This window comes from Heptranchias perlo, chromosome 43 (assembly GCF_035084215.1).
Source record: "Heptranchias perlo isolate sHepPer1 chromosome 43, sHepPer1.hap1, whole genome shotgun sequence".
NCBI classification, from domain to species: Eukaryota; Metazoa; Chordata; class Chondrichthyes; order Hexanchiformes; family Hexanchidae; genus Heptranchias; species Heptranchias perlo.
The window spans coordinates 5,481,148-5,504,986 of NC_090367.1; the positions used below are offsets into that span (position 1 = coordinate 5,481,148).

The 23,839-nt window shown below is 43.3% G+C and overlaps 2 protein-coding genes across 2 annotated transcripts in view; both read left to right on the forward strand.

Annotated features, from left to right (window-relative positions):
• The first annotated feature begins 148 nt into the window (after window positions 1-148).
• LOC137306358 (solute carrier family 22 member 6-A-like) lies at window positions 149-10,484 on the forward strand. The gene is made up of 4 exons (XM_067975511.1): window positions 149-611; window positions 4,026-4,194; window positions 5,373-5,496; window positions 10,347-10,484. The coding sequence occupies exons 1-4, from the start codon at window positions 167-169 to the stop codon at window positions 10,482-10,484; spliced, it is 876 nt and encodes a 291-aa protein (XP_067831612.1). The 5' UTR covers window positions 149-166.
• Window positions 10,485-11,340: 856 nt separating this feature from the next.
• LOC137306359 (uncharacterized) overlaps window positions 11,341-23,839 on the forward strand; it is a 70,113-nt gene continuing 57,614 nt past the window's right edge. The window contains exons 1-5 of the mRNA XM_067975512.1: window positions 11,341-11,821; window positions 14,221-14,324; window positions 17,823-17,977; window positions 20,451-20,619; window positions 22,049-22,172. Of these exons, the coding sequence (XP_067831613.1) occupies window positions 11,420-11,821; window positions 14,221-14,324; window positions 17,823-17,977; window positions 20,451-20,619; window positions 22,049-22,172 (954 nt within the window). The 5' untranslated portion in view covers window positions 11,341-11,419. The remainder of the gene's footprint in view (window positions 11,822-14,220; window positions 14,325-17,822; window positions 17,978-20,450; window positions 20,620-22,048; window positions 22,173-23,839) is intronic.

Consider the following 23,839-nt stretch of genomic DNA (forward strand, 5'->3'; position numbering starts at 1 on the left):
TGGCTTGTGTTGGTGACAAAGGTAGCATATTAGGGAAATATCAGTGACGTGGAAGTACAATTGGCCACTATAATTTAACCAGAATAATTGTTATGAAAACTGTCAACTGTCACAATAGTCTCTGCGTTAGTAAGACCCAGTCAGTCTGCTGAGAGCAAACGCCGGTATGGGCTTCACAGATCTCCTTGAGAATGTCGGAAGCATGGGAAAATTCCAAATTATTCAAGCAGCTTTGCTGGCAATCCCGTTTTGTACCATGGCATGCCACAACCTGCTCCAGAACTTCACTGGGGCTGTACCCAACCACCATTGTAGGGTTCAGCCGGAATTGAATGGCTCGAAGTATGATAAGCCCCAGGCGAAGGAGCTTCTCCGGATTTTCATCCCTCAGGACCGGAAGCAACAGCCGGAGAAATGCCGTGTGTATTCCTCACCTCAGTGGCACCTTCTGGATCTCAATGTGACACTGGATAACGTGACTGATTATGATACGGAACAGTGCACAGACGGATGGACATATGACACCTCTGAGTTTTCATCCACCATCATTACGGAGATATGGGTGAAAAATCTGTTCAGTGCTGAATATTCTTCCCCCATCCAGCTTTCTTCCTTCCCCTCCTGAAGGTGCTGAGTGATGTTATAACATGGCCATTTTTTCCAATATGTATCGAGATCATGAGGGAGCATCAACTGATGTCCACATACATGCATACATTCCATTAGGAGTCATTAAACAGCGATTAGGAGTTGAGTTGCCTGCCACAGTTCGTGTAAGCCTAGTTGAAATTTAATGTGCAATTGTCCTACAATTTCAGTGTTTGTCTTGATCCTTGTTGTCTTGTGGGGTTGTTTACGTTCCCTCATGATCGACCTTGGATCTTGCACTCAAGGATTTAACGCTCTGATAATTTTGCAATGTGTGGGTAAGAAAATAAATCACAGCAGAGATCAATTAATTTTCGGTATGGCTCCTCATTAACCCCCTTAAGTGGTTCTCTCCTTAACCACAGTCTCTCTCTCCAATACTACTAAATGCCAGATATCTACCTCCAACCTCTACATCTTGCATTACATCTTGTTGTATATTCAGGTACATAGATCATTGAAGTGTCATGAACAGGTGCAGAAAATAATCAATAAGGCTAATGGAATGCTGGCCTTTATATCGAGAGGACGAGAGTACAAGGGGGCAGAAGTTATGCTGCAGCTATACAAAACCCTGGTTAGACCACACCTGGAGTACTGTGAGCAGTTCTGGGCACCGCACACCTTCGGAAGGACATATTGGCCTTGGAGGGAGTGCAGCATAGATTTACTAGATTGATACCCGGACTTCAAGGGTTAAGTTACGAGGAGAGATTACACAAATTGGGGTTGTATTCTCTAGAGTTTCGAAGGTTAAAGGGTAAACTGATTGAAGTTTATAAGATATTAAGGGGAACAGATAGGGTGGATAGAGAGAAACTATTTCCGCTGTTTGGGGATTCTATTGTCATTGGTGTTTTCTCATTTCTTCAGGGGCTTCAAAGGGAGGCAAATAACACCAATGAATCAGATGGGCGAATGCTCACCCTCCCCTGGCTGGTGCGTGGGTTATCTGTTCCAGCAATACTGTGACATCAGGCATTTGGCCTACAGAAGTGGTAGTCCACCCCTTCCATTGGCAGACTTGCTGCTCCGTGTGCCTCTGGGCCTCCACTGGTGGCCTGCCCGGCTGTGGGATGTTGAATGAGCTGGGATTTGTGGCTATTCTCAATCTTTTTCTATAAATGTGGCAAGGGAATGCTATTAGGAGGAAGGGCTCTCCCAGTTTCCATACAGCAAGTGAAAGGTAAGAACTACTAAGCTTATAGTCTTAATTCCTGCCTAGTGGGAGGTGCCTGGCATCCACTAGGCCACTGTCTGCAGCAGCTTGACTTAAATCTGGAGCTCACTGTGTGGGAAATTGCAGGTGTAGACCTATGCCGCATTATTCTGTGGTGCAGCATTCCTAAGAGTGGCTCTCAAGCAAGGCATTGGTTGGGAATGTGTTTTTTGCATTTTCGGAGGATGGATGGACCAATGGTGGGAATGTGGGGGCGGGACAAATAGAGGTGGGAGGTCATGTGATGAATCCTCCAGGAATGCACCCAACCAGAGTGGTCAACCCTACCTTCAACTAAAACTCGGTAACAATGGCCTAGCCTGCTGATTTAATAATATCATCACTAACAAAGTACTGAACATTAACAGGAAAGCAGAACAATTTAAGGGTCACCATGCTACGATTTGACAATGGGGTCTGCAACTCTGATCTTCCAGTGAGTTCCTGCTCCCCAGTTCTTTTGCTTTTGGAGAGAAGGAAGCTAAGCGCCTATTCACAAAGGAGAGGAAATATTGGAGGGACAGCAATCCCTAGCTGACTCCTACTGGCCAGCTTAGGAGTGGAAATGGCAGTGTCTGGCAGCAAGTCACTTGACTGGTTTTTGCAACCAAAGGTGGTTCAAAACATGAGGAGACTGGGGATAAGATTGAGATCCAGGTTGGCAGAAGATTTTTTAAAAATACAATCTGGTGGATTAATTATTTTGTTGACACCCTCTACATTACTCACATGCTATTTGTTGGTCATAAAATCAAACAGGGGCATTTTTGAGAATCACTCAGGAATGTTTTGGAATGCTCCACTGAGCGGTAATGTGTTAGAGGTCTGTGACCATAATTTCTCACATGGTGTGATCCATACAACGATAGGGAGTTGCTGAGGACTCTGTTGCATGTGCTGTGAATTCTGGAATAGCCACTGGCTTCTAATAGCGTTCCCTTGTTTTCTTTCATGTGACAGCTCTGGGAACATCACAGAGCCAAGTGAGCTACAATTACAGAGGTCTAGATACGCATGGAGCAGCTACTGTGCGTTAGAGTCCTCACTCGCCGTTCCTCCAATTCTGTTTTTTCCCCGTTCCCTCTGCTCCACCATTGGAGGCCAATCTTTCAGTCATTACATTCCTGCTCCTGGAAACCCAGCATTAATCTGGGCTCAGAATTAGAGAAACTTACGGCACAGAAGGAGGGCATTTGGCCTATCGTGTCTGTGCCGGCTGAAAAAGAGCTATTCAGCCTTATTCCACTTTCCAGCACTTGGTCAAAGTTTGCGCACAGCAAGTTCCCATAATCAGCAGTGAGAGAAATGACCAGATCATCTGTTTTTTAGTGGTGTTGGTTGAGGGATAAACATTGTCCCAGGACACCAGCGACAACTCCCTGCCCTTCTTTGAAATAATGGCGGTGGGATCTTTTACGTCCACCTGAGACGGCATCCAAAAGACACCACCTCCAACATTGCAGCGCTCCCTCAGTACTGGCACTGGGGAGTGTCAGCCTAGACATTTTGGGCTCGAGTCTCCAGAGTAGGACTCAAACCCACGATCTTCTGACTCAAAAGTGAGAGTGCTACCCACTGAGCCACAGCTGATATTGAAGTCATCGGGCTTCTTTTAAATATTCTTTTGCATCTGTACAAAGTACGACACTTTAAAGTGTGACATCAGGAGTTTGTCAGGCAGCTCATCTCAAGATATTTATACCTTTATATATATTCTTTTTTTAAATAGACATGGGGGAAGTGGACTCTTTAACAGTGGCTGGCACAAATTCTTAAAGGCACAATATCTTATTGAAAAGCCTTGGGGTAATCAGAGCCCATTGTGCAGGACACCAGAGAGCTTAAAGAAAGAAAAAGAGAAGATGGAGTGGATCCTGAGGTATTGACTAGGTGATGCCAACTTGAGTTTGAAAAGTGACAGACCATAGGAGGAAGGGAAGACTGAGGAGGAAGTCAATTCTGTTATTTTGAAGTTCTGGGAAATATAGCCGTTCATATCAATACTGGGAGTGTTAGAGGACACTTTCAGAAGAGAAAGGGGAAGAGAGAAATTTGGAGAGAGAAAATAGTGGGGGGAAATTGTAAACTGAGCATATAATGTTGGAAGCTCTGGAGCCAGAAGAGCACTGATTTGTGTTTATTTTATTATTGTTTCCAGCTGTCGAGTGGACTCCTACTAACATGCGGACGCTAATTTCAACCATAAACGGATACAGTTACACCAGCGGTCAGCTGCTCTTGGCTGGTCTAGCATATGGAATCCGAGACTGGCGTTGGCTTCAGTTTACAGTGTCTGCTCCTTATTTCATCTTCTTCCTTTACTCGTGGTAAAGTCATGGTCTAGTCTCTCTGTATTCTGTCTACAGCTTCTCTGTAGCGCCAGTTTTGGGGGGCACTGTGTGAGAGTATTACATAGTGGACGTGGGGATTACAGAAAGAGCCATTGTGCAGAGGGTGCTGGGAACACAAGAAAAGTCAGAGATGAGAAAAGACCACTTGGCCCATTGAAGCTCAGCCATCTTGTACAATAACTCTTCCATCATAGCATTCAGTTGCACTCTAAATAACCCCATAGGTATCTCTGATCATCCATGTCTATTCATGGGCTTACAACCTTGAATCTTCCTCTTAGCTAGATATTAATGCAATTAATGGCTCAGTGACGGCACTCTCTTCTCTGAGTCAGAAGTTTGGGGATTCAAGCTCCATTCCAGAACTACGTAAGACATTCCATTGCAGTACTGATGGAGTCCTACATTTGTCTTTCAGATGAGATATTAAACTGAGGCCCCATCCATCTCTTCAGGTGGATGTAAAAGATCCTGGGGTACGATTTAAAGAAGAGAATGGGAGTTCTCCTGCTGTCCTGTCCACAATTTATCCCTCAACCAATACCACCAAAAACAGATTAATCTACAGCTGATTGTGTGATCTTGTCATGTGCAAGTTGGCTGACGTGACTACACTTCAAAATAATTCACTGGTTGTGAGGTGCTTTGGCATGTGAAAGGTGCTACATAAGTTCAAATTCTTTCTTTAAATTAACACACTTTAAATGCTCTTAGGGAAGGCAAGGTAAAGAATCAACCGAAATGCAGAACTTTTCAGGAAATAATGTCACTTGTAACTTCATGTGCCTTTTGGTCAAAGTGCTGAAGCTGCATGTTATTTGTATGTAAAAGTGGAAGATCATCTTCAGCTAGAGAGAGAGGCATGTTGGAGACTTGAAGGACTTGTTGAAGGAAATGCTTGACTCTAATCTTCTCCCCCTGAAGATGAATGGCCTCCAACCACAGATAGGGAACTTTGCAAGTGGAGGGCTGTAAACATGAACACATGGCCCACCATTTTTTGAGTGGGCAGATTGGTCCTCTAGTCTGCTGCACCACATTTCTTCAGTTATTTTCCCCCTCCGACGTAAAGGTACGGACAAGGTAAGATGGGCTGACTATCTGGTTATCTGTTGTTGAAGGGTCATTCCTAATAATCCTGGTCCTTCTCACAGGTGGTTCCCAGAATCAGCTCGTTGGCTCATCCTGAACAACAAGACTGATGTAGCTCTGAAACAGCTCAAAAGAGTGGCAAAATTAAACGGCAAGGAGGCAGAAGGGAATAAACTCACCACCACGGTAAGCAGCGGAAAATGCCGAACATTGACTCTCCTCCGTGGATGTGTAATTTCTAGTCATTGTTACCAGTTTCTTAATTTCTTTTTAGATTCACAATCACTATCTAAAAATCTTCCTTTTCTAATTCCCTCCAACTGTCCAGTTTGATGCTGCAATAGTAGATCTTTATTGCACTTTCTCTCACCTCTGGCCTCCAACTTCTTTCCATCTCAACCCTTGTCTTACTCCATTTCATAACAACTCAAATGACATTCATCCTCTGAACTTTCCTCTATTGTTCTTTCTAAGCTTCAAATATTGTACACCAGTTTTCATGCTCTTCCTCCTCCCTGTATCATCACTGGGTTGAAATCAAGGCTTGTTATACCATCTTCTACTCTAATTCATTCTTTTTTAGGCCCTCAAAACTGGATCTTCCCATCTTCCTACAATCTACACGTCCTTAAACCCCAAGCTCGGCATTATCTAATCACTACATCCTGATTTTCATGTTCTTCCTTACTACTCTTTTCAAATTTGGCAGTGCCACTCCATATTGGCCTTGGTTCTTCACCCAGATTTCTCAATAAAAAAGCTCGTTCTTCAACGTGGCTCTATTTTTGGTAAGCGTTCCCTGGCTGCAGCTAAGTCTCTCCTAAAGCAAAACCTTCTCAAGTTCCGTTAGTTGTATCTTTGTAGTGTTCTCACCAGCCTGCACTGTGAGAATTGTGCCAAGTCTTGTGAGAAATAAGGGTGATATTCAAAGCCTGGAAGTGGTACAGAGAAGATCCCAAATGCTGATCACTGGCATTGGAGGGTTGAGTAATGAGGAAAGACTGGAGGAAATTGGGATATTCAATCTCAAATATTCAACACAAGAGGCAGAAATTTAGTAAACGAAATACTCACATTCTGTGACAAAGTCAGCAGTCACATTAGTTATGTCCAGAATGTAGAAAATGACTTAATATACAATTGCCTTACTATAAACTTATGAGGCACAATTTTAAAAGGGAAAAACAGGTGGCTTGGGGACAGGCAATCAAAATCGCTGTTTTTGGGAGCAGGCAGACATCCCGGCTGGAACCCGCACATTTCTGAATGAGACTCAGGCAAATCTGTGTGCATGCGTACAGCAGTCACCGGGAAGTCCCGCCCCCACTTAAATCCGGCGGACTGATAATTAAAGGAGCAAATGTACCTCATTGAGATACTTAAGGTAGTTTATTTTTTGCGTATTGGATAGTTAAAAAGATTTTAATATTATCTGGGTGGCTTTTCCACGGCTTCCCATTCACGCCTGGTGAAACCAGGTGGGAAGGGCTGGATCAGTGAAAAATAAACTAAATAAATTAAATAAAATTACATTTCCCATTGTAAACAAATTAAATAAACATACCTTAAAAATGATGTTGCCTGGACCACCCCCCCACTCTGATCCTGATGTCCGATGTCTGCCCTCTGATCCCGATGTCCAATGTCTCCACTCTAATCTTTGTTCCCCCTTCCCCCCTGCACCCCCCAACTCTATCCTAACAGCCGATGAGGTCTCTCTCTCTCTCTCTTTCTCTCCCCCGACTGGACGTGCAGCTCCTGTTGGCAGGAAGCCGGCTGGCTGCTGAGCGTCAAACCTAATGAGGCTTTGATTGGCCTCATTAGGGTTGCAATCGCAACCCGCCTACTTCCCTTCTGGGTTTGGCACCCGTAAATCACCACCCCCCCAACTCTTCCCGCTGGCATATTAAAATTGTGCCCATGGTATTAGTGCACTGTCCACCAATACAGTATAGGAAAAAAATCACACTGTGTGATGCCCTTAATTCATCATTTTAATTTGCTCTCACTGGTACCATCAATGATAGTCTTTAAGCAACAGTACTACACCTTTGTGTTATATGCCTTGTATTATCGACTGACATTCTTGGCCTCACTCGACCTCTGAACTCCTTTATCTCATCCATTGCTGAAGGCACCTCCAAGAATTTCAGTTTCCTTGTTTGTATCAACCACCTCTTTTATCTTCTACAACTCCTAAATGTCTAAAAATCCAATTCTGTCTAAGAGTTGAATACACTTTCCTTATGTGGGAAACTCTTCTAACTCCTCTCTTGCACTCTTGCACAAGATACAAGAGAAAACTTCTTGTCTGTTAGGTAATCCTTCTCTCACCTCCAACCGCTCTCCCTTGCATCCTTTCTAGTCTCTCTATTTTAGCAATGTTACGAGACCTTGCTGAAATTATATAGGGCTCTGGTGAGACCACACCTGGAGTACTGTGTACAGTTTGGGTCTCCTTACCTAAGGATATACTTGCCTTAGATGGGGTGCAATGAAGGGTTCACTAGATTGATTCCTGGGATGAGAGGGTTGGCCTATGAAGAGAAATTGGAGTTTAGAAGAATGAGAGATGATCTCAATGAAACATATAAAATTCTCAGAGGGCTTGACAGGGTAGATGCTGAGAGGCTGTTTCCTCTGGCTGGAGAGTCTAGAACTAGAGATCATAGTCTCAAGATAAGGGGTCGGCCATTTAGGACCAAGATGAGGAAAAATTTCTTTACTCAGAGGGTTGTAACTTTGGAATTCTCTACCCCTGAGTTGTAGAGGGCTGAGTTGTTGAATATATTCACGATTGAGATGATAGATTTTTGGACTCTAGGGGAATCAAGGTATATGGGGATCGGGTGGGAAAGCAGAGCTGAGGTTGAAGATCAGCCATGATCTTATTGAATGGCGGAGCATGCTCGAGGGGCTATATGGCTTACTCCTGCTCCTATTTCTTATGTTCTTAGAATGATACCAGGCCTTAAAGGTTTAAATTATGAGGATAGGTTGCATAAACTTGGCTTGTATTCCCTTCAGTTTAGAAGTTTGAGGGGTGATCTAATCAAGGTCTTTAAAATGATAAAGGGATTTGACAGGGTAGATACAGAGAAACGATTTCCTCTGGGGAATGTAAAGGGGCATAATCTTCAAACTCGATCTAGGCCATTCAGGAGTGAAATCAGGAAGCACTTTTTCACACAAAGGGTAGACCTTTCAAAATCATGAAGAGTCTGGACAGAGTAGATAGAGAGAAACTATTCCCATTGGCGGAAAGGTCAAGAACCAGAGGACATAGATTTATAATGATTGGCAAAAGAACCAAAGGTGATATGAGAAAAAACTTTTTTACACAGCGACTGGTTAGGATCTGGAATGCACTACCAGAGCGGGTGGTGGAGGCAGATTCAATCATGGCTTTCAAAAGGGAACTGGATAAGTACTTGAAAGGAAAAAAATTGCAGGGCTACGGGAATAAGGCAGGGGAGTGGGACTAGCTGGATTGCTCTTGCATAGAGCTGGCACGGACTCCATGGACCAAATGGCCTGCTTCCGTGCTGTAACCTTTCTATGATTCTAGTGGAAATCTGGAATCCCCAAAAGACTGTGGACGTTGGGGTCAATTAAAATTGTCGAGACTTGAGATTATCAGATAGAATTATAGAAAGGTTACAACACGGAAGGAGGCCATTCGGCCCATCGAATCCGCACCAGCTCTATGCAAGAGCAATCCAGCTAGTCCCACTCCTCCACCCTATCCCCGTAGCCCTGCAAATTTTTTCCTTTCAAGTATTTATCCAGTTCCCTTTTGAAAGCCATGATTGAATCTGCCTCCACCACCACCTCGGGCAGTGCATTCCAGATCCTAACCACTTGCTGTATAAAAAAGATTTTCCTCATGTCACCTTTGGTTCTTTTGCCAATCACCTTAAATCTATGTCCACTGGTCCTTGACCCTTCCGCCAATGGGAACAGTTTCTCTCTATCTACTCTATCTACTTTTTGTTAGTTTAGGGTATCAAGGGATATGGAACAAATGCGGGTAAAGTGAAGTTGAGGTACAGATCATCATGATCTGATTGAATGGCGGAACTGGCTCAAGGGGCTGACTGGCCTACTCCTTTTCCTATGTTTCCTGCAACCTCACTCTATTGGAATCTGCTACTTTAACTCATTCAAATACTTAAACTGTAGAACTCCTTCCCTTCCTCACTTCTCTTCCTTCTATAATCTATGGACTTTTTAAACTCCACTTTGCATCATCTCACCACTTACCTTAGTTGTCTCTTACTCTTTTTAACCTTGGGGATGTCCCACGATATCACCTATTCTGCTCAGTTAAAAATTGGGTTACAGGAAAAACTTTGACTCCTTATTTTCCAAGATTGAGGGCAGTACTGTTGTATACTCACGGTCACTTCCATAACCCAGGGGTTTTCAAACTGGGGTTCCCAGACCCTCAGGAGTCCAGTGGTCTCAAGGCTATCAAATTTCTGTCTGTCCCTTGTGAGAGTTCCATACTTTATGTATTCGTGACTTACTAGCACAGCTACTGTTCTTTATTCTGCATGAATTCCAACTAGGAAATCAATATCGTGGTTGAAGTCATTGAAATGTTTATTTTGCAATGATAGCACTGTTTCTTTTGGCTAGCTGACACTGTCTTTTGGAAGTCAGGATAGAATGCCTTGGGTTTGTAAGGGGCCCCAGGAAATGTCAGTATTTGCAGAACTGCCCATGAGTGTATTGGTATTTGCAGGAGGTTTCCAGGAGTGTGTTAATATTTGCAGGGAATCGCCAATGAGAACGGTTTGAAAACCACTTGTGTAACAATGAAGACAAATGTCTTGTGCTACTAGCTATAAAATTGATAGACTACTCTTTGTACTTGGATATCCATTCATATCAGTGTGTATACAAAGGTGCAAAGCATTAGGAATAAAACTAGGGAACTAGAGGCACTAATTACCATAAGATATGGGGGGATGATTTTACTCCCCCTACTTGATCCAGTGTAAATTGGGTAGTGTACTTTATGCCTAATTTAGGTGGCTGCTGTCAAAAGCAGCAGGCAAACGATCTCCACCCCTGCAGCACAGCCCTACAGCAATGAGGAATTTCAAAAATGGCCCTACCTGAGGTCCGAGAAAGTTGCTGGCTGCCCCGTTACAGCTCCTCCGATTTGAAGGCACCCAGTTTCCATGGTTGGTTCTTTTTGAGCAAAAGATGAAAATGCATCCATGAGTTTCTCTTAGCTCCTCCAATTATCCTTTACATGACATTTCTCTCTATGATTGTTATTAATTTTCTCCTGGACAGGTAGATAAATTTATAGTGGTGACATCACCACTCAAAGTTACCATGAAATTAGTGTGTATAAATTCAGTCAACGTAAGATGGAGTTGGTAAAGCCTATTGTAAACATTTAATTATTTAATATGGACATATATGGGTGATAAAGTTACAAGTATTAGTTTTTCAAAAAGTAAATAGGATCAGAAATTCTGCTTTTGAAAGTGAGAATGGAGAGAGGAGTTGAGAAGATGAGGCAAGTCAAGGAGCAGTGGTCAGAGATGCCAAGCTTGAGTTTTAAAGGTCTGTAGATTGTAGGAGACAGGTAAGGAGTTCCACAATCCTTACATCCAATCTAATACAATTCAAGTGAATTAAATTTCAGTCCCTCTTTCCCCCACCATCTATTATGGCTTCAGCTACTTCAATTATTTTGACCTGAACTGCTTCTAGAAAGACATGGGTCGCTATATGCACTGGTGAGTTAGCACACTGAGATGATGATACCTTGTGTGCTGCAGTGAATTGTTTGACATGACTTCCTAAATGTTGGTGACAAGTATACCTTTGACCAGTAACTCCCCACAAATCCCCACCTAAATCTCCACTAACCACAATTCCATGGCCGTTCTTATACAAGGTTCAAACTCATTAAAACCAAGTTTTATGATTTAGAGTGAAAAAGTAACCATTATCACCTGATTAAACATTACTTAATGTATGCACTAATGATCATTACAGCCAAAGGCTCAGAGTCTCTGTCAGTGTCACAACCTCTCAGTCAGTAACAGTCTCTCTGCACCAGTGTCTTCATCTGCAATCTGCAACCATGAGCTTCGGTGATATCCTGGAGACTGTTGGAAGTGTGGGAAAATTCCAAATCATCCATATTTTTTTGCTGGCAGCCCCAGCTTTAATCATGCCTAGCCACAACCTGCTTCAGAACTTTGTGGCTGCTGTACCCGATCACCACTGTAGGATCCGTTTGGAAGCGAATGGCTCGAGGTACGATAATGTTACAGACAAGCTGCAGACAGAGAAGCTTCTCCGGGTTTTCATCCCTTTGGACCAGAAGCAGCAGCTGGAGAAATGCCGTGTGTATTCCTCACCTCAGTGGCACCTTCTGGATCTCAACAAGACGCAGCAAAATAGGACCGATTACGACACACAGATGTGCACTGATGGGTGGACGTATGACGACTCTAAGTTTAAAGCTACAATAGTTAGTGAGGTACGACTGAGAATGTCTATTTTACTTCAAATTTCAATAATATTGTGTATACACTGGGATAATCTCACCTCCATGAATAGTTTTCAGTTCAAACATCCAGGCACATGTGCAGGAGTTGCCTCGTTGCCAGGGGTAACACCAGCTTCAGCCCCCTTAATGGCTCAGTGGATAAGCGATCACTGGTGTGGTACTAAGTCATAAAGACCAGAAGATTCCACGATTCCTTTCTGTGCTGAGTTAGCTGATCTGGGCAGGATGGCAGGTGCAGCACAATAGCCCTGCTATAGGGAGAAGAAATATTAGCCGAGGGTTCCCACTCCTGATCACAAGCCAGTGTCCACTGCTCGAAGGCGCAGGCATGGACCTCGGTGATAACAGGACTGGGCTCAGCGTTCAGATCCACCGTAGTCAAACAGCCTACTGACACTCACTGTCTAGGCGTGCTGTTGGAGAATGACTACTTGGACAAGGTACAGGAGGGCTGTCAATGCCTGTGGTGCCATACCCCAGCAACAGTAAGTTCCATCAAAGGAGAACATTGGAATAAAAAACACTGGCTCTTACTTGATCTTAGTCCCACTGATATTAGCAGAGAGAAAACTGAGTGGAAAATCACAATGAGCACCATGTGTACAATACCCTTTCCCTCTGCTCTGCTGGTAGCTCCCTACTGGTGGCACGAGTAAGGAGGGAATACGAAAGTCTCATTATTAATCATGATCACGTAGATAATATAAACACTGGAAAGAAGAAGATACTTATATAATGTTTGACTGAAAGTGGTATGACACCCCCTCCTGGTATAACAACCATGCTTAGTATATGTCCCACACTTCATATAACTTGCCCCTTCCAGTTGATATAATTTTGCACTTGATCAACATCACTTCAGGCTTCACTTTTAAGTAAGCTATTAACTTGCTCTAGGTGATGTGGCTATTGTCCAGTAATGGCTGAGGAATGAAAGTGTCTACAGTGCAAAAAGAATAATTTATTGCAGCAAATGAGAGCAATATCCAACACATGATTCTGCTCTTGTCTCTCATTGCATCCGTGCAAGTTATAAACAAAAGCTTAAATGAAACTCATCGTTTTGAAAGTTGCTGCCTGAAGAAGTGTTGTTGACTTAACTTTCCAATCACTATAAACTGTGGAGGCACCTCCCCAGGGGCTCAACTGGTAAATGCATTACCCAGTGTGGGACTGAGTGGAATGACCACTTGAACAAGGTGCCAAGAATGCTTGGCCCTATGGAACCATACTGCAGCATGAGTCAGCACCTTCAGGAAAATTAACCAAGCAAAATGACAGAACACTGATCCTTTTTCACATCTCCACTATTTATCTCTGGTCTGCTGCCCTCCACAGACCAGCATTCCACCCCCCTCCCCATGCACCAGCAGCACAGAAAGCACAACATCTCACTGAGTATTTCGTCATTTCAGTCTATAACTATCCCTGAAACCATATTCGAATTCCCATTCCAATAATATTGTGTATACATTGGGATAATCTCACCTCCATGAATTTTTATCTGGTTTCTTTCTAAAGGGGTTAACTGATGTAGCTTCAACTCCACACATCCGCTATTTCATGGGAGAAAATTATCTTATAATCTATTGTCCTCCATGAGGCTTGTTCATTTTTAGGCTGTTGTGTTTATTTTTGTGCTGTTCCTCTCAGCATTGTCTTGAAAAGAGAGCAAAAGTGAGCCCTGCATGATGCTACCATGACTACTCATGTGTGGGCAGTGCTTATGCCCACAGGCATAACCGTTAGCCTATTCTACAAACAGGAACTTTCTTCCCCTTGCTGAATAAATCAAACTCCAAATACATACACAGTGAACAATCCTTACCCTGCTGGATCAACAGGAACTTTGTGCAGATACACAGTCAGCAGCCTTTATCCTGCTGAAGAAATAGGAATTCCACACAATTACATAACGAATAACCTGTACCCTGCTGAACAGATAGGAATCATTGCATGCACGTACTGTGAGCAAGCCATATCCTGCTGGATTAAGAGAAAATCAATACTATTACACAGCATCAAAAGCAAAATACTGCGGATGCTGGAAATCTGAAATAAAAACAGAAAATGCTGGAGAAGCTCAGCAAGTCAGGCAGTATCTGTGGAGAAAGAAACAGAGTTAACGTTTCAGGTCGAAGGCCTTTCTTCCGAACTGGAAGATGTTAAAAGCAGCTTTTAACTCTGTTTCTATTACACAGCATTTGGCCCATACCCTGATGAATAAATTGTGATTCTATGCAGTTACAAGGTGAGAAAGTAAAAATTTCCATATACAACATCTGTTAGGTGTGAGGCGTTTGCAGAACATCCCAGTTACTATTAATGTTATATCTTCAATAACATCAGCTCCATTCTTGTTTTGACAGTGGGACCTAGTGTGCAACTGGAAATCTCTGAAGCGGATGGCACAGTCTATCTACATGGCTGGCTTGCTGACAGGAGCCATAGTGCTGGGCAGGCTTTCAGACAAGTAAGAAAGGCAGGATGAATTGTACAACACGTACTGTCGAGTTGGTATGTTTAGACTGCGGGCTGGTCACCCAGGAAATGAAGGCCATGATTTCCTGCTCAACCCCTGGCAATTTTTCAGCAGATCAGAGGCAGGTGATGATGGAAAAAATTCTTGGGCACACTATCCTGTTGCTGCCTCCTATTTCCTGCTCCCCAGGCCCAACATCGCTCTTGTGATTTGCATCCTTTGAACACTGGATGCAACTGATGCCTGTTAGGCTCAGACATCCAGTGTTTTTCCTGATGACAGCACAGCCCCTGAATTTTTATTTTGCAGGAGGACCCGTCCAAGGACACAGAGAGCAGCCCTGCACCGACCAAACATGAGGCCCCAGAATTGTTTTACAACAATTTCTGTTTTTGCAGGCAACATCGAGGCCTGCCCTAGCAAAGCTCCACCTACAATTGGGCACGACACCCCAGGGAGCCCACCCCCAAAATGCTAATGGCCCCAGAGCCAGAAGTTCAGCTGGGTGAAGGATGGGAGGCAGCTAAGAAGGAAACTAGAGAAACCGAGTCAACAGTGTGGATAAGGGTTTCAGTGGCAGTGAAGGTAAGATAAGGGCAGAGGCAGGCAATGTTGCAGAGGTGGAAGTAAGCAGTCTTGTTGATGGATAGGATGTGCAATTCAAAGCTCAGGTCTGGCTCGAACAGCGTTCCAAGGTTTCATAAGGCTGGGAAGGGGATAGAATTGGTGGATAGTTGGAGCTAGATGTAATCAGGATATATATAAAATCTACCCGTGCACTTCTGGCCACCTTTGTGCTATATACTGTTTGTCTGACATCAAGTCATGAATGAGTCAAAATGTCCTCCAACTGAAAATGCGGAAGACCAAAGGCACCATTTCAGACCATGCCATAAATTCTGGCCCTTTGCCACTGAGCATTCCCTTAAGGACAATGTGTAGATGAGGAAGAGGAGCGCTTAAGGATAGATCCTTGGGGGATTCCAGAGGTGACAGTATGGGGGTGGGAAGATAAGCCATTGCTGGAGCTGCACCAGCTGTGTACAGGTAAGAGTGAATCCATGCAAGGGGAGTCCCATGGATCTGGACATCATGGGGGAGGGGGTGATGGAGGAGGGTGGCATGGTTAACTGTATTCAAAACTGCAGAGAGGTCAAGGAAGAATAACGCACCATGGTCGTATTCACAGAGAATGTCATTCATGAATTTTGCCAGGGCAGTTTTGGTGCTGTGAACAGGGAGTTTTTGGGGAGATGGGCATGGAGCTGGGAGGTGAGGACACATTTGATGACAGTGACAAAAAATGATAGTCCCGATTTTAACCCAACCTAACCCACCAGGCGAGAACAGGGCAGGTTAGACTCCTATTTTACTCCTTGCTCCATTGAAGGTTGTAGGTTGAATGTAGGCTTTTTGAGGAGAGGGTGAGGATGGCAGATTTGAAAGGGAAAGAAATGGTGAGCAAAGTGAGCCATTTACAATTTCAGCTTGCATGGGAGTCAGGAGGGGTAGTTGAATGGTCAGGAGTTGGGTGAGGAGGGATGATCAAGAGAGCAGGAGGTGGGTCTCAGGAAAAGATAAGCTTAGAAAGAATGGGGGCAGGATTTGGGAGAGAACCTGCAGAGTGACAAGGGCTTTGAAATAGGGTGGATAGGTCACTGGGGAAAGAAGAGGAGAGGGTGACAGCAGCAGTTGCAGCTGCACAGATGGCCTCAACCATAGAGATGAAGAAATCCATAAGCTCTTTGCACTTTGTATTGGAAGTGAGGTGGAGGGATTGGGGGAAAGGGGATTGAGGAGGCCGATTGTTATGGAAAAATGAATCAATGGGATGTCCTTGTCCTCCAAGTTGACCTTGGAGTAGTAGTAGGATTTTGCTGAGGAGAATAAGGCATGGTAGAGTTTAACATGGTTGAGCCAAATCTGGCATGAATTACTAGACCAGCTGTGCACTCAGCTTGGCAGCCCTCAGACTTAAGGGAGTGAAGATGGGGGGGCTACACAGGGGGAAGATGGTGATTAATCTGGTGAGATGAGGACATCGACAAGAGAGGGGGGGGAGCACGTGAGCAGGTCAACAGCAGCAGAGATGTTCAAGACAAGTGAGCGTCAGATAAGAGGAATTTGGGATTTTGAGACTGAATTAGTGAAGGAGCTGGGGCAGAGTTTTATTCAGGGGTAGTGAGAGTGGTGGGGTTATGGAAAGGTAAAATGATATGAGTGATAAGGCAGCTGAGGAAGTGATCAGAGATAGCCCTGTTGTGATGGACAGTCCGATATGAAGTGAGAATCTTCCTAGCGTTAATTTAAAAAGTTCATTGGTTAAAATTGGTAAATGTAAATAGTGGCAATGGACCCTATTTGCAAGTGTAAAGGAGCTCTGGGTGGTAACCCCATTCAGTTACCACAAGCCAATTCTCCAGTGTCTCATTCTTTTATTTCTTGTTCTCGTCCTCTTCTTAAGATGCTGCGTTCTGGTTCAACAGGCACCAACCATCTACTAGTACCTCATATTGAGCTCTTTGTCCTCTATGAGCTGGTTGATATCAGCTAACTTCGCACACACTGGGAATCAAATCTGGGGGCCTTCTGTTCATGTGGCACTATAATGGCAGTTCTCACTAGACAATCAGAAGAGCCTTGTCAATAGAATTTGACTAGTTTGATATATTTAATAGACAGAATGGGTGGCATTCTGTATGTGCTCCCTTCTCCCATTGGCTACTGCAAATTGTCAAGACTGGGGTTGCTCAGTTCTGGCTTTTCAGTAGATGTACTGATTCCAATTCACAAGCTGCCTGTTGTTAAACCTCGCAATTGCTTTAGTGTAAAATATTTCCTTACATCTCAGTGGATAAATGCACTGACTGCTGAGCCATACAGGTCAGAAGTCAAATGTGCCTGTCTATGCTGAGTTAGCTAAGGTGGCAGTAGGGGCACTACAGCTGGCCACAGAATGGGCTGGGAAAGAGAAACATCAGCCAAGGTCCTTGCTCCAGATTGCTATCCAGTCACCCTTGCTGGAAAGTGTGTGTGAATGAACGTTGAATGAGAACAGTTTCGATTTTGGGTGCGATGCCCGCTAAGGAAAAATATTCTGCCCACATTCACTGTCTGATCTTACATTTAAGAATGGCCTCTTGCACAAGGTGCCAGACTGCTTTCATGGAAACTGTAGCCCAGCAAGATGTTAGCTCCTTCAGGAGAAGAGGGAGACAGGTTGGAAAAACAATCTTTCCCACTGTTGCTGTGACAGTTCAGTGCTGGCTCACAGTGCGCTGATAGCTGGTATTTAAATCTCTGTAAGCTATAAAAGTCCTGTACAACACCAATTAAATACTGAACAGAACACGCTCTAAACATTAACCATGTCACCAGACAGAGACATAGCATGGACGGGTGAAACACTTACCAATACTGTAATGTAACACTGTTAAATCTGTAATAGCAAGGGTTCCTTTTCCTCTAACCTGTGTTTTTTATTGTTAGGTTCGGGCGTCGGACTGTCCTGCTCTGGTCATACTTCCAGATGGCAGTCTCTGGAACATGCGGGGCTTTCTCCTCCTCCTTCCCTTTGTTCTGCTTTTGGAGGTTTCTTTGTGGAATAGCAGGATCTGGGATCATACTCAACTCTTTCTCCCTCAGTAAGTGAAAAGTGTTATACATTTTGTAGTTGCCTCTTAGGTTCAGTGCAAGAGTCACCATAGGTACCCAAACCCTCTAAAGTTGCCTTCAAATAACGTTCGCCCCACCTCATAAATAAGAAAAATAGCCATGGTGCCCTGTCCTGGCTGACAGGCATAGTATACTTAGCACTGAATTAGATCAAGGCTTATGCTGGGCCTCGTTGGCTTTAATCTTAGAGTAAGCTGTCTAGGCCTTATCTCTCTTTATATCTCTCTCTCGCTTTCTCTCTTCAACTGACCTTGAACATGTGGATCTTTGTTCTCTTGCTCACAAGAAGTGGGGATGGGGGCCTCGATCTCCGATCCCTCATTTGTTCATAGAGTTGGTCAGTGGAGCTTCCAATTAACCTGCTACGGCCCTCCCAAGAGTGGCTTATTACCAGACAGCCCGTGCTGTGTATGTAAGAATAGCACTATCTTGTATAAATGTCCTATGGATGCCTGAAACAAGGTAACAAATTACCTATAGTTCCAGGTCATTATGGGTAACAGTATTAATGGTTATCTCTAATATACCAAACCCCTTTTTGTCACAGCAGCCCAGCATTTCCCTATGTTTAAAAACAGCCAGAAGAAGGCTGCATCTTTGTGAATTAACCTGAGTTCATGTCAGAAATATCCAATAGCTTAAAACAAAAATCCCACCTAGGTCAAATAGCCAATAATCCCAAATCATGACACCCATTATTGGTCAAACATCATGCCAACACTCACTCTCCAGGTTCATACAGGAAGAATGGGCATTTGGATAAGCTACTGGATGGCACCTATTGAACTGCTACCGAGCATGGAGTAGAGTGGGCCTCTAATTTGACATTAGTTGGGTGGTGTTACTCGCACCTGGCTGACTTTTTCTTTTATTCATTCATGGGATGTGGGCGTCGCTGGCAAGGCCAGTATTTATTGCCCATCCCTAACCTGTTAGTGTGCTGACCCCATCGGATTGTGGCCCAAAGTGGGGTCCATAATTGTGAGTTTGCTGAGTTGGGGTGGGGGAGGGCGGGATTAGAGTTTGCCTTACAAGGGGAGATGGATACATTTAAAGGGATGTGGCTACTTAAAGGCAAGTAACCACATAGAGGGATAAAAATATTAGGAGCCTTTACAATGATTGTTTATATCTTGAATGTATATTTCAGCCTTTGCAAAGGTTGTTTGGGTAACAAAAATGCCTGGCAAATACTAGTGTCTGGCACAATTAATGTGGAGACAAGAAACTGAGTTTGTGGCCAAATGATGGGGCAGCGCAACACTCCAGTCCCCATTTGATGGCTGGTAAAGTGGAGGTGGTGCAAAAGCAACGAAGGTGGCCCTGGTACTTCACAGCATCTTTCCCACAGGAGAGCAAAGAATATCAACCCTAATACCTTCAGAAAAGAAGGATTAGAGGAAAGTAAATTAGCAGGTAAAGGAGGTAAACGACAAGTGAAAATGCTGTTGTGGCTAAAGGAGCAACAAACTTACATTTATATAATGTCTTTCACAATCTCAGGATGTCCTAAAGCATTTCATAGCCAATGAAGTACTTATGAAGTATAGTCACTGTTGTAATATTGGCAGTCAATCTGAGCACAACAAGGTCCCACAAACAGCACTGAAATAAATGACCAGATAACGCGTTTTGGTGGTTTTGGTTGAGGGATAAATATTGGACACAACTGCCCTTCTCTGCTTCGAATAGTGCCATGGGATCTTTTACGTCTACCTGAGAAGGCAGATGGGACCTAGGTTTAACATGTCATCCAAAAGACAACATCTCCGACAATGCAGCACCTGCTCAGCACAGCAATGAAGTGTTGGCCTAGATTATGAGCTCAAGTCCTGGACTGGGGCTTGAACCCCTGACCTTCTTGATTCAGGTGAGAGTGCTACCACTGAGCCTAGGTTGACACCTTAGGATACAGATGAAACTTCCACAGACATATGGGTTACGGAGGCAAAAATCAGCCAGGGTTGCTTCTCACTATCCAGTGAATTCTGCTGGAAAATGAGCAAGTGTACATGTGTGTGCGGACATCAGATGAGGAGAGGGTCAGGTTTAGCCATGCATATTTGTGAATGAACCCTTATCAGTCTGAACTCGAGCTCATATCAGAAACATGTTTAGCACAAAACAAAAATCACTCCTTTGTCAAATAGCCAATAATCCCGAATCATGACATCCCCTCATCAGAGAGCCTGCCAACATTAACTACCTAGGTTCACATCTGAAAAATGACCAATCGGGCGGCCTGCACTCATGGAATCCTACCCCAAGCATGAGTTGGTGCATTCTGTGCTCTTATTCACACTGTAGCACGTACACTGTACTCATAAAGTTTCCTTTAAAAGTACATGGGCTCTAATGTTCTTCACTATTTGCCAATTCAGTAACAGCAGAATTTGTTTTGATTTTTTTAAATATCTTGACTCTTTCTCTATTTCCTTCCAGAGGTTGAATGGATCCCAACAAGAGTTCGAACTTCTGTTGCAATGATTGGCAATTATCTTTACACCTTTGGTCAACTACTCCTGGCTGGTTTAGCATATGGAATCCGAGATTGGCGCTGGCTTCAGCTCACAGTGTCTATCCCATATTTCGCGTTCTTCCTTTCTGCTTGGTAAAGTCAAACACTATTGGTCTCTTTTACAGGATTGTATCAAAAATCATCTATATCTATCTAATATCTATAACTGTCTAACTGGAGCTAGAGCAATACATATTAAGGAAAGGATAGAAGGGATACTGAAAGGGATAATAGCTAAATGACACAGGGAAAAATAATATATGAGCCTTAAAAGCCACATATGCAGATTTGCTCAAAAGATAGAAGATGCAAAGTAATGTTCACTGGTATAGCTCCAATATTTAGGAAAGGAGGGAGGTCATCAGAAATACTGAAGAGGTAAATGAGTGGCTGGCAGCATGGTGTGAGATGCTACCTTCATAAATAACTGGGAATCCTTCCAGAGTAAAAAGGACTAGGAGAGGAGAGATGGGCTACGAAGTAGGGACAAAGAGACCTACGAGGAACATTGTCAAGGACACTGGGATGTAAAATAAGTCGATCCCATGGAAGATAGAAATCTACTCTGGTGAGACATCTGTAATGTTAAACAATCAAAGTTAACACTAGGGGTATGCTATAGACCACCTGGTCAGCATAAGAAAGAGGACAATTCGCTCATGAAGAAATAAGATTGCTATGTAAAAACTGAAAAAATATTTTAAAGGAGACTTCAATCAACCAAACATAAAATGGGAAAATCCCAAGTGGTTTAGAGTTAGAGTTGACCCAGTGTGCCAAGGAAGTTATGAGAGACAATGCTCATCTTGTATTTGTAAATGACCCAGAAAATGTACAACAAATAGAAGTCGTAGCGGCCCTGGCGACCAACGATCACAGAATGATAAAGTTTAACATGATCTGGGAGGCAGGATCTGCCGAAGACCATGAAACAGGTACATGACTTTAAAAGGGCTAAATTTGAGGAAATGGAGGAACAACTAAAGCAAATAAATTGGGAAAGGTTGTTCAACAACATTTCAATAGAAGACAAGTGGAACACCTTTAAAAATATAATGCTCAGCATGCAGGATAAATACATTCCCAAAACTAACAAGCTCAGAATAAGCAAACATGACCCAAAATGGATTAACAAACAAATTAAAAGTGAGATAAAGGGGTAAATGGCCCCTACAAATCCTGCAGGGAGAAAAGAGAAGGGGCCCACTGGGATGAATGTAAGAAATACAGAAACATGTTATAAAAGTAACCTGAGGGGCAAAAATAAACCTAGAAAAAAACACACCCGTACAACTGTACTCCATAATGAGTCCTCAATTTCAGGTGAGTCTGGGTAAAGGAAGAAAATTGGGAAAATAAGGAAAGCCCAATACCAAGAATCTATTGTATCTCATTATAGAGATTAAGTTAAATTAACAATTAATGCAATTCCAATATTATACTATTCTGCTGAATTAGCCTAAATTATTTAAGAGCTTTTATCGCTGAGGTACTATTCCTAATTATTGTGATCTTCTCACAGGTGGTTCCCAGAGTCTGCTCGTTGGCTCATTCTAAATGACAAGGCCGATGTAGCTCTGAAACAGCTCAAGAGGGTGGCAAGATTAAACGGCAAGGAGGAAGAAGGGGAAAAACTCACCACCGCAGTAAGTGCTGATGTTAAATGTTATACAATACTCACCCCACTTGGTACACCATGGAACTGGTGTTTTTAACCTCTTTACACAGTGAAGATGGATGACACATTTCTTTCTATTGACATTTTTGGGCTCCCCTCCGAAGACATTATACTTCGAAGTGTCAAAAGTAATAAATGGAAAGAAGGGGAGTTGTTTCATAATGGTTTCTCTATCTGGAGCCAGGAATTTACAAGCACCTGCCAATGTGCAAACTTCCCTCACTTTCAGTAACTAACCACAGGACTGACCGTAGGATGCTCCTATATACAGCAATTGGACTTTGTGGTCTGAAAGGAATAGGCTCAGTTAAACATATCTGCACCTTAGCAACAGAATAATACATTGTGTGTTACATGATATAATACTCTTGTCTTTGTAATACAGCATATCTTCTCACCGATTGTACTCAATGGGGAGATCTACTAGCATATAAGTATATGGAAAATAATATCATACTTGTAATGATGTAGTAGATTAAGAAAATGTCCGCAACAACTATGGCACTATTAACTGAATAGGAGCGAATTTGACTCACTCCGCCCTGGTTTGAAGGAGGTGGTAACTGCCCTAAAATTAGAGTGCTGCACTTACAACCCCATTCCCACCCACCATCATTTTGCTTGGGGCCTTCACAAAGGCAGCCAGGCGGAGCCTCAATAAAGTATATAAATTGGGGTCCTATGATTTGATAAGACCCCAAAGCCATTGTTACTCATAAAAGCAAAAGCAGTGCACATCGCTGGACCTACCTAGAGTTGGAAGGTGGTAGACAGAGAATAGGGATAAAGGGATCGTTCTCTGATTGGCAGGGTGTGACCAATGGTGTTACCCAGGGATCTGTGCTGGGGCCGCAGTTTCTCACCATATATATTAACAGTCTGGATGAAGGAATAGAGAGTTGTATATCCAAGTCTGCAGATAACCCTAAGTTAGGAGGCACAGTAAGCTGTGTAGAAGGGAGCAAGAAGTTACAAAGAGTCATAGACAGACTAAGTGAGTGGGCAAAACTATGGCAGGTGGAGTTCAATGTGGGGAAGTATGAGGTCATCCACTTTGGATCAGGAAAGACAAAGCGGAGTATTTTCTAAATGGTGAGAGACAAGGTTAAATTATAAGGATAGGTTGCATAAACTTGACTTGTATTCCCTTGAGTTTAGATGGTTGAGGGGTGATTTTAATTGAGGTGTTTAAAATGTTAAAAGGATTTGATAGCTTCTCTGTATCTACCCTATTTCCTCTGATGGAGGAATCCAGAACAAGGGAGCACAATATTAAAATTAGAGCTAGGCCGTTCAGGAGTGAAATCAGGAAACACTTTTTCACACAATGGGTCGTAGAAATCTTGACTTCTCTCCCCCAAAAACCTGTGGATGCTGGATCAAATGAAATCTTCAAGACTGAGATCGACATATTTTTGTTAGGTAAGGGTATCAATGGATACGGATTAAAGGCGGGTAAATGGAGTTGAGGTACGGATCTGCTTGATCTAATTGAATGGTGAAACAGGCTCGAAGGGCTGAATGGCCTCCTATTGTTCCTATGTTCCTAAAGACGCAAAGTCCAATTGCTGTATACAGGCATATCCTGAGATTAATTGCTGTTGGTGAGGCAAGTGTTTTCTTTAATACTATCTG